We start from the raw sequence: 9,745 nt of genomic DNA, 5'->3' as shown, positions 1-9,745 counted from the left end.
CCGCGCCGCCGCTCTGGCTCGGCGCGGAGGGACGGACTGGCGAGGGAGGGGAGGGAGGGAGACAGATAGCGCCGCTCGCGCGCCCCCTCCCCGCCTGCCCCCGGGAGGCACGTCAGGCCCTGCAACCTGAGCCGCGGCTCAAGTGTCGCCGCGAGGGAGCGCGGGCGCGGCGCAAGCGGGGCGCGCAGGAGGCCCGCGCAAGCGGGGGGCGGCTCCCCGCCCCCGGCCGCGCCCCCCGGGCCGCCGCCGCCTCGGACCTGCTCCTTCCCGACGAGCCCCTGTTGCGTTACCTGCGTGTCAGGAAGTCGCTATCGCCGCTCGGCCTGGGTGGGGGGGGCGCCTGCGGGGATGCTGCGGGACCACCGCCCCCGCCGGAAAAACAATGCGGTTTTATTCATGCTCCCCCTCCGCGGAGGTTTCGTGCTCCTTCCCGTTTCCACCCCGTAGGTGCCCGAAGACGCCGGCAGCGAAATGCTAGCAGACTCAGAAGTAATTCCCTTCCCCTTCTCCGGGTCTGAGTCCTGGGGAAGGGGGGGGGGCGGATTGGAAAGGGTGCCCCTCAGCGCGCGGGAGGGAGGGACGCGTCGCAGTTCTCCCAAAGACCCCCCCAAGGGGGGGGGTTGGAGGGATTCCTGTTATCCAAGTAGCTGCTGATCGTTGGAACTCAGACTCCCCCGCCGGGGCGTCCCCAGATGGGTGCACGGAATCCCCGCCAGCATCTCCTAGATGTGGGCCATGGGAGTTGTAGTCCAGCTCACCCGGAGGGCATCAGGTTAGGGAACGCAGCTCGAGAGGGCGCCACTTGGGTTAAAGTGGACCGAAACGCGCTGTCACCGCCATGGGCACCCAGGAGTCCGTGCTCTGCTCTGCGCGGGGGGATCCGGGAACCTCGCGGCGAAGCAGCGTCGCGGGGTGCACCTGCTTTGCGACCAGAAGGGCACCGGTTCGATTCCCAACAGCTCCAGGCCGAGGTGGAATTCCTCCCTCGGAGCTGCGGGAAGGATCGCTGCCAGTTCGTGTGGACAACTCTGACCTCGATGGAGAGAGCTGCGTTTGCTGTTCCCGTGACTAAGTTTCGCCGGCCTTGCAACTTGCCCTTTTTCACGGCCACTCCTAACACGTTGCAAGGCACTGGCAGTAAACCCCAAGGAGCAGGGATCACAGGCGTGCGAACGCGGGAGTGAAGAGCCCCGTCGAGCTGCATGCGAGTTCCTTATAAACACGTGCACGGCTGGGCTTCCCGGTTCTGTGAATGGCCGCAGGAGAATGTAGCCCTCGACTTTTCTAGGAAGCGTGTTCGGGTTCAGACGCCTGGCCCCAGGCACCCGCGCGCACCCCGGGGAGACTTACTTCTGAGCAACCGCGTGCGCGGCAAGCGGCCTGCAGTGAGACGGGTCGGAAGGGGGGAGAGGATAGAGAGGAGCTCCTGGGGTTGTGGGAATGGCTTTGCCACCTTGCCTGGGACCCGCGTCCTCACGGCGGTGCTTAATCCTCAGTTTGCATGCCTGGTTCGAAATGCAATTGTGGAGAAGAAGAAGATGGAGGGCGGGGAAGAAAAGCAATTAGAACTTCTCCAGATAAAGGCAATCTATGGTCAGGAGCGGCGTCTGCGATAAGGACAATGAGGGAGAGATAAGCGAAGCCGCGCCGGCAAGTAGCGCGAAAGGGGAGCGCCTTTATGAGCCGACTTAATCTCGGAGGAGATAAGTGGCCAACAGAGGCGCTGATTAGGAGATTACGTTTTAAATATATTGGAAAGCGGATCCACCGAAGGCGGGCCCGGGGGATTTGAGGCCGATTTACAAGTCGCTTTTGCAGGGGCAACCGGGGTTCATGCCCGCTGCAGCGCGAACGGGCGGGGGGCGAGTTGCTGTTTGCTTCGGGGTCGGTGCGCTCGGGACTCGGGCGGGCTTCTCACCGCAGTGAAGCCCAAATTGCATTCGGAAAACCGGGTTGCTGCAATCTACCTCAACCCGACACGTGTTTACCAGGCTGGGAAAAGTCCTCGGGATTTCAGTGGCCCAAGTAAACATTTCGACATTTATACAGCACTGAGCATATTCAGAGCGCTTTACCGCGCTTTGATCGCGTTCCTGTGTTATTCTGTCTCATGGGAGATGGTGGTGCGGCGGCTGAAGCCGGCCATGTTGGCTGGGGAAGATGGGGTTTGTATTCCGACATAACTGGAGGGCGCCAAGCAAGCAAGCAAGCAGGCTGGCTCCCTGGGCAGCGCGTGTCGGATTGCCGCACGAGCCCCGCGCTTTGGGGTTGCGAAGCCTCGTTTCCCCGGGGCTTTGGGCCAATATCTCCCCGCTTAACCGGTTCGTGTATTGGGCTCTGCGGTTCGGAGTTGTTCTTAACTTGCTCCCTTGATGCCTCGTCACGAAAGACTGTTCAAGGGACTTTCCATCCCGCACCCCTTCCACCCGTTGAAATGTAGAGGAGCTTTGAATCATGCACGTGTTGGTTTGGGATATGCGTTTGAGAACGAACTTCACGGGAACACGCGGGCAGCAGTGGTGACTTTGACTTCTCAGCTGTGTGGAGTGGGAGAGCGAAGGTATTCGGGCCTCCTTGAGAGTTTGGCCTGCCTGCTTTCCTTCCTTCCTTCCTTCCTTCCTTCCTTCCTTCCTTCCTTCCTTCCAAAAATATTTCTTTGTGGCCTTTTTACTTGTAAAAAGGAAAATCAAGTACACCGCCTTCCATCCAATTGTTCACCAAGATGTAAGTCAAGGAAAGTTGCAATCCTATACACACTTACTTGTGAGTAATTCACACTGAATGCATTAGGATTTACTTCTATATCCTACAGTGTATAGGGTTACACTGCAACAGCATTCAGAAGTAATTCCCACGGAATCAAAGGGGAACTGCTCCTTAGACTCAGTAGGTCAAAGATCCCATTTACCAAGGAGTAAGTCGCCTTGAAACTGAAAACAGAGGGGCTCATGAAGAGGCACAGAGGCTGTGCTGGATTATAAATACATGTTCATAAATATTTTGCCTGCATTTGCCATCTGTCTTTTCTGTTATGATCCCTCGCATCTTTAACTGCTTCAGACACACATACACTGAAACACCACATTTCTGTTGACTTGCCTGATTGGACTACATGGCCCATGGTGGCCCCTTGGCATTTCTCCAGGGCTCCAGTCGCGGCAGCTGAGTTCATGCAAATCTGACAAGGCGGGTTTGCATGCCCCTCTGCCCACAGAAGCACACTCCTCTGGCGGAAAGTGAGAATCCTTCCTGTGCTATTTGCTGTATCGTTTGGTGGTCAATTTAATATTCTGAATTTGACCGAAATGGGAGGCATGCTTTTGTGTGTTGCATTTCTAGCCTGTTTTTCCTCTGAGAAATCCAAGTTGTACATGATTCGCCTCTCCATTTTGTCCTTACAACCCTGGGAGGTACGTCAGCGACAGGCCCAAAATTACCTGCTGAGATTCATGGCTAAGTGGGGGCTACAACCCACATCGCTCAGTCCAGCACTCTGACTAGGAAGCCACACGTTTAGGCTTCTGGTAACCAGATTACCCTCTCTCCTTAAGGTGCTTTTAAAATTCTCCGGCTCTTGCAGAAGTACCTGTGAGCCAGGTAGCCGAGGAGATAAAGCCAACGTGCTTGTTCGTAAAATAGATGCTTTGCTTTTCTTTTTACTTTTCAAACCCAGCCAGTTGGCGGGCATGACAAGTTGCCAACCTTTGCCACCCTAGCACTCTCCAAACGACGCGTTGGACTACATATCCCATCATCCTGAGCTAGCACAGGCGCCAAGTTGGAAAAGTTGCTGTGCATTCTCTAATCCGAAGTCATTCCTTGAGCTCCTGTCCTCGACCTGGTTATTTTCCCTGGCCCTTTTTATTTCCGTACTGATGATGTCTCAGAGAAGTCGTTCCAGTGTCCTGCCAGAAAGAATGTCTCGACTTGGAAGGATGCTTAATGACAAGGCAGCTGCGCCGAGACCGGAACGGGGCTCTTTAAAGCCACCCCCCCCCCACGAAAAAACTCTCTCTCTCGCTCTCTCGCTCTCTCGCTCTCTCTCTCTCTGCTGTCCCCCGTACCCTAAACTCCCTAGCAGCCGCGCAGAACAATTTTTTCCCTAAGAGACGCGAGAAAGGCTGGAAGGCGTTCCGCATGGAGGGCCGCCCCTTCAGAAAAGCGTTTACTAAATGCATCTTTACGGCGGCTGATACTTAAAAAAAGAAAAAGAAAAAGGACTTGAGGGATTCTTTTAAGGGGCAAAGGTCTGACAGCTTATACCTGCAGGATTGGCGGGTGAGGAGAAAGGCCCGTTTAAACCAAATGGATACAGATCCCGCCGTCGGCGGGCAGCTATTTCTTGCACCAACAGTAGAAACTACCGCCCTCCCCCCTCCCCCCCCGCCTCAGGGTCCTTTCCCAAACATCTGGGATGTAAACGCGGAGACGATTCCCTCTCTTTCACCGCTACCCTGGACTAGGACCCCCTTTAACGCTTCTGTTCTGGGATGCGCACGTAACCCATCTCCATTTACGTCGTCCGGGAACTCCTTGAACTGGGTCTCCGCAGGAGACCAACGCCAGGTTTTCAACGCGGTTATATCCGCCTCCTTCTTAAGTTACTGGGAAGGGAAGTCCAGCCCCAATTTGGTTTCAGCCGGGCTGATTGTGGACGGGCGAGTGGAGGGCGAGTCGGCGGCGCTCGCCCGAGCGCGTTGCACGCAAGGGCTTCGTGCCTGGGCTGGAAAGGGGCTCCCCGCGCGCTCCCCTCCCCGTGGGGAAAGGCTTGCTGTTCATGCCCAGCTTGCAGAAACCGGGGACAATCTAAGCGATGTCTCCTGCACAAGGGGTCTCTACCTGCTGTTCGCCGGAGTCCCCCTCCCCCCCGAGCAGCTGCGAAGAGGGCTCGCTCCCTGCATTTAAACCCGCACCCTTCTCGTTTCTCCAAAGAAACTCCGGAAAGCTGGGGAGGGGAACGGCGCACGAAAAAGAGCCGCGAGAAGCTCTCGGTCCCGAAGGCAACGCAAGGAAAAAGTGGCTCTTCGGGCATCCAGGAAAGACTTTCCTCCAAAGAATCGAATCGTTTAATAAATAGAAACCCACTGCTGAATGTATCTGCTATTTTACGGTTTCGTAGACGCAGGACAGAGCTGCCCATGGCTGTCTTCGCAGCCCGCCTCTGTCTAACCTTACACAGGAGTAAGCCCTAAGGATGGCAGCCCCGACTGCTTGTAGGTCCGCCTGTTCTGGCTTGCAGCGCCTCCGTCGGGTCCCAGGTGCCTCCTCGGAAAGGGGCCCCCCAGGTCGAGCGGGGCTCGCTCCCGCGGAGGTGGGCAGAGCGCGAACGCCCCAGCCTCCTGGCAGGGCGAGGAAAGCTGCCGGCCGCCAGCCTTGCCTCTTTCCCCCAAGTAAGCCGCACTGACACCAAGCCTAGCGTCACCCTAGCCTTCACGGCGCTTACTTCCGAGTAGGCAGGCTAAGGATCGCGCGGCTTGCCTCCTGGCCCACCGGGCCAAAGCCGCGCGGCGTGTTCGCGGACGGGCAGCGCGCTTCTCCAGCCTGGCGCGCCCCGATCCTAGGCAGCTTGCCGAGAAACCTCCGCAGGGTTAGGCCGCTGCGGCTTTTGTCCGCGGCCACTCGCAGGCTTCAGAGCCGAGCCCCACCGTGGCTCGGACGTGGCAGAATTCCGTGGGCAACCCTGAGCGGCACTGCCTGCAAAAATCGATTTACGGCGTAAAATTAAACCGTGCACGGCTATCATGCGCGCATCTGTGGTTTGGGCAAGGCGGGGGCGGGGGCGGGGGCGGCGATCGCCAAGAGGTTGCCCACCTTCCGGCCTCGTTTCCTCCAAATCAAGAACGTAAACAACTGGGTGCGTGCCTTAGGGTGGGGGGGGGGAGAGAGAGAGAGAGAGAGAGAGAGAGAGAGAAAGAAAATCTCCAGAGGCGGCTGAGTCCTGGGGAACGCTCGCCCTTATTTATTAATTAAAAATAAAGGGATTTGCAGAATGCGGCCGCGTCTTCTGCGGCGGCAAGTAACCTAAAACTCCCGCGATTTCCGACCCTGGAGAAGCGGAGGAAATCCAAAACCTGGCCATTAGTAAATGAGTTTTGTGTCGTACAGAGCGCTTTTCCCATCCACTGGCCGTCCTGAAAAATAGATCGCATTTCGTTATCTTTAGTGGGAATCTGCAACGTGATACCGGATCTCGCCCTCCCTGGCTGCTAAGCGCGAGGGGAAGAGAGCGAGAGAGAAAGAGGACCAGTTGCTTGGCTTATTTCTAAACAATAAAGGACTTGTATTTTCCTTTTCTTTCCGCCCCCTCCCCCCGCCCCACGTCCCTTAAAAATTAAAGCGACTGAAAGAGAGCGGGGCTTTTCCCAGCCCTCCTCCGTGCCCATCCTTTCAAGGCATTTCCGCCCAAAGCGCCGAGGAAAAAAAAATAATCCAGGACTCGAAGGAGACTTTCAAGGACTGGCCCCATCACCCCCCACCCCGAACACCTGTACAAACAAAGCGGTGTCACTCAGGCCGCTCCGAAGGAAGAAGATGAGAGCCGAGGGCTGCCTGGGAAGCCTTGCAGGGGAGCCCGCCCCTCACGTGCGAATGAAGCACTGCCCGCGTGTCGCCTCTTGCGAGCAGGCCCAAGGCCCGGCCGGAGTTGCTTAGATGCCTGGATTGTCTGTCCTCTCTCGCTTCGCTGGGAACGAGTCCGGCTGAATTCAGAGGCCTGCTTCTGGATAAACTCGGGTAGTGTTAGGTTGCACGTCTGTAGGTGCAGATACGGGAGCGGGCGATGCTGGAGTTCAGTAACAATGGCGGCAGGCATGCCCGTCGATTTCCTGTCCCAAGGCGCGCCACATATGCTGCCTCACGGATGCTTACAACATCCCGGTAGAGCAGGCCAGCGGTGGAGCCAGCGGAGGCCGAGCGCCTGGCTGGACGCAGCGCGCTCTCTTGCCGCCACGCAGCAGGAGGGCTCCGCGGGGAAGGCACCGCAGGCCGCCCCCCAGCCTTTCGGGTCTCGCAGAAAGGGATGCGCCTGGCAACCTGACCTCACGCTTGACTGCAGGCGCCGCGGGCTCCCGATCGAGCAGGGCCGAGCGCTGCGCGCTGCCCGCGCGGAAATTCAGCAGGCCGGCGCTGCTCAGCGCACACAGGGCGGCAGCAACCTCGGGCCAGCCCCGACCCGGTGCGCAGGCTGCGCAGGGCCCGACGCTTCGCCCCCCGCCCCGCTGCCGTGCCTGCCACTCGGGGGGGAGAAGGAAACAACGTGCCGATGCTTCGGGGCACCTGCGGGCGGCCCACTGCCCTGATGCCAGCCAGCCTCGCCTGCATCTCTCTCGCACTTGCCTCGGGCCTGGGAAAGGTGCCCGGGCCAGACAGGGGAGGATGCGCGGGGCCTCCGCCTTTCCCACGACCGCTCGCACAGTGAGGGCCTCCATTCAACCGACCGCCCCCCCCCCCCGACACACACGCAGCACTCTGGCCACGACAAGGCGCCCCAAGCTGCCACACGCAGCTCCGCCTGCAGAAAGGAGGGCTCGCTCCAGCCGAGGCGGGCGCGCCTGCAGCTCTGCGGATCCTCCCGGGAACGGGCCGGGCCACGATCTTCGCACGCGCCTCCCCAGGGAAGTGCGCGCCGGGGGCTTGACTCCTCGGTAGATGCAGCGAGGATCGCTCTCTGGATCCGGAAGGCGCTCGCGTGCTCGGGCCTGGAGGCCTGCGGCTGCAACGCAAGGAGTGTGGTCGAGGGCCCGTGTGCGGGTGGCCGGCAGACGGCGCTGGGGCTCGGGCGACCCGGGCTCTTCCAGGCACCTGGCCGCTCCGCCTCACCTACCTCACAGGGTGGTTGTGAGGACAAACCGGAGAGGAGGGAGACTGTGTGAACAGGGGCGCCTCGGGTTCCTTGCGAGCAAGGCGCATCCCGTGTGAGCGTGCAACTGAACCAAGGCCTTCGATTCCCAGCATGCCCGTGGCCTGGGGCATGCTGGGAATTGTAGGCCTTTCCTCAGCTCCAAAGGCGCACAGGATCGCGCCCTCCCCGCAAGACTTGACTTGGAGCCCCGGAAACGGCGCGCGCGCTTCCCCCCTGCAGCGTTGGCTGCACCCGCTTTAGTTTTCCGCGCGCGGTCTCTCCGCAGCGTTTTCAGCCACCGAGGGGGAAAATCAGCCGAAGGCGGACCGCTTCTCCCTCCCTCCCTCCCTCCCTCCCTCCCGTGCATCCTGGTTGCTGAAGTCTGCCTAAGCTAAAAAGAATTTCCTTTTTGGAGGAGAAACCCTCCAGCTCCTTCTGTTCAGAGGAAAGTGCCAGTGATGGTAATGCGGGGTGACACTAAATAAACAGTTAAGTTCGGCTTGGAAAGATGGAGTTCATTATCCAGGGCGCTGCCGCTAAAGCCAGACCAGGAGGGACCGGTTTGTTTTGGCGCAAAGCGCGGAGCGAGGCTGCTCTGTTTATCCAGCCCGCTCCCCCGCCCCCCCCCCCGCGGCGCGCCCTTTAAAACACTCCACTGCTTAATTTTTTTTTGGAGGGGGGAGCTAGTAATTAATCAGGTCATTTGAGGGGAAGCAAACATGAACACGGGCGATTTTATAATTTTGAAAGAGATGCACCTTCCGGAAGACCCCCGTCCCCCTGCCTCGCATTCAGGCCTCCTGCTTGCGGCGTGTGGTGCTCCTCTGCTCCGGATTAACCGGCAGCGGCCTTCGAAGCGGGCGCCACGAAGACGGCGAAGGGTCCGGCGCGGGGCGGCCCCGATCCGCGAGGCTGAGAGCGCGGCGGCGGGCCGAGGGGCGCAACGCGGCCCAGCTCGCCGGTCGGAGGCTGCCCTTCCCCGGAGCGAGCCTCGCGCGCAGATCGGGCGCAAAAGCCCCGGGAGATCCGGCGCGCTCGGGCCGGAGCGACGCCGCAGCCGGGGCCCTTCGAGGCGGAGCTTGCCTCCAGTGCCGGGGCCGCGCAGCTTCAGCGCAATGGGTCTACTCTGGGGAGGACAAACGCGAGCCGCTGGCCTGTGTGCCGAGGGCAGGATTCAACACGAGGCTCAGCTAAGGGGCACCTTTAAAACGCGTCTTGTTGCCTGGATCGTGGGGACGCCTTCAGACTCAAAACTGCTTGCCCGGCGCGGTCCCAGCTATTTTCTTTTGGGAGCCAACGCCATTGCAAACAACGGACTTGGCTTTCAGAATCGGGGCGCTTCTCTGGTTTTCCTTCCAGCCGATGAAAAAGTTAGAGGACGTGTTCGAGGCTTTCTCGGGAGTAAGTCTCACTTGGTCCCACGGGACTTATTCCCGGGAGTGAGGTGTAATTCTATGCCCATTAATTTGGGAGGAAACCCCATTAAACTTAGTAAGACTTACTTGGAGTAGGCACCTATTAAGACAGCACTGTTAATCTATCTTATTTCCACGAAATTCATAGCCTTATTCCATCAGATTTTTTTTAAAGGTAGGCATAATTTTATTGCGACCCCCCCTTTTTCCTGTAAATCTACCGAAAGCTTTCGTCCCTCTTCCTCCGTTTAAGTTATATTTTCACGATTATAATTGCCCCATAGGAATGTTAAAAGAAATCCAAAACCGGCCGCTCTTGTCAATAATAAATGGATGGATTCCTATTTTCCTCAAGCAAATTTGCACAAGAAAAGAGCCGTCCTGGTAACATAAAACGTTCGTCTTAAAAAAAAAAAAAGAGAGGAAAGGAAAGGAAAACCGGGGGGGGGGGGGGGGGGGGAACGAAAGAAAGAAAAGGGGGAAAGGTGGG

At 58.6% G+C, this 9,745-nt stretch overlaps 1 protein-coding gene across 1 annotated transcript in view; it reads right to left on the bottom strand.

The window, feature by feature from the left end:
* Window positions 1-8,631, bottom strand: part of SIX1 (SIX homeobox 1) — a 16,576-nt gene extending 7,945 nt beyond the window's left edge. The window contains exon 1 of the mRNA XM_044436251.1: window positions 8,565-8,631. Within this exon, the coding sequence (XP_044292186.1) occupies window positions 8,565-8,631 (67 nt within the window). The remainder of the gene's footprint in view (window positions 1-8,564) is intronic.
* Window positions 8,632-9,745: the final 1,114 nt, after the last annotated feature.

Source organism: Varanus komodoensis, unplaced genomic scaffold, assembly GCF_004798865.1.
Source record: "Varanus komodoensis strain SLA01 unplaced genomic scaffold, ASM479886v1 scaffold3, whole genome shotgun sequence".
Taxonomy (NCBI): Eukaryota; Metazoa; Chordata; class Lepidosauria; order Squamata; family Varanidae; genus Varanus; species Varanus komodoensis.
The sequence above is the reverse complement of the archived record's forward strand: the minus strand, read 5'-3'. Positions and strand labels throughout refer to the sequence as shown.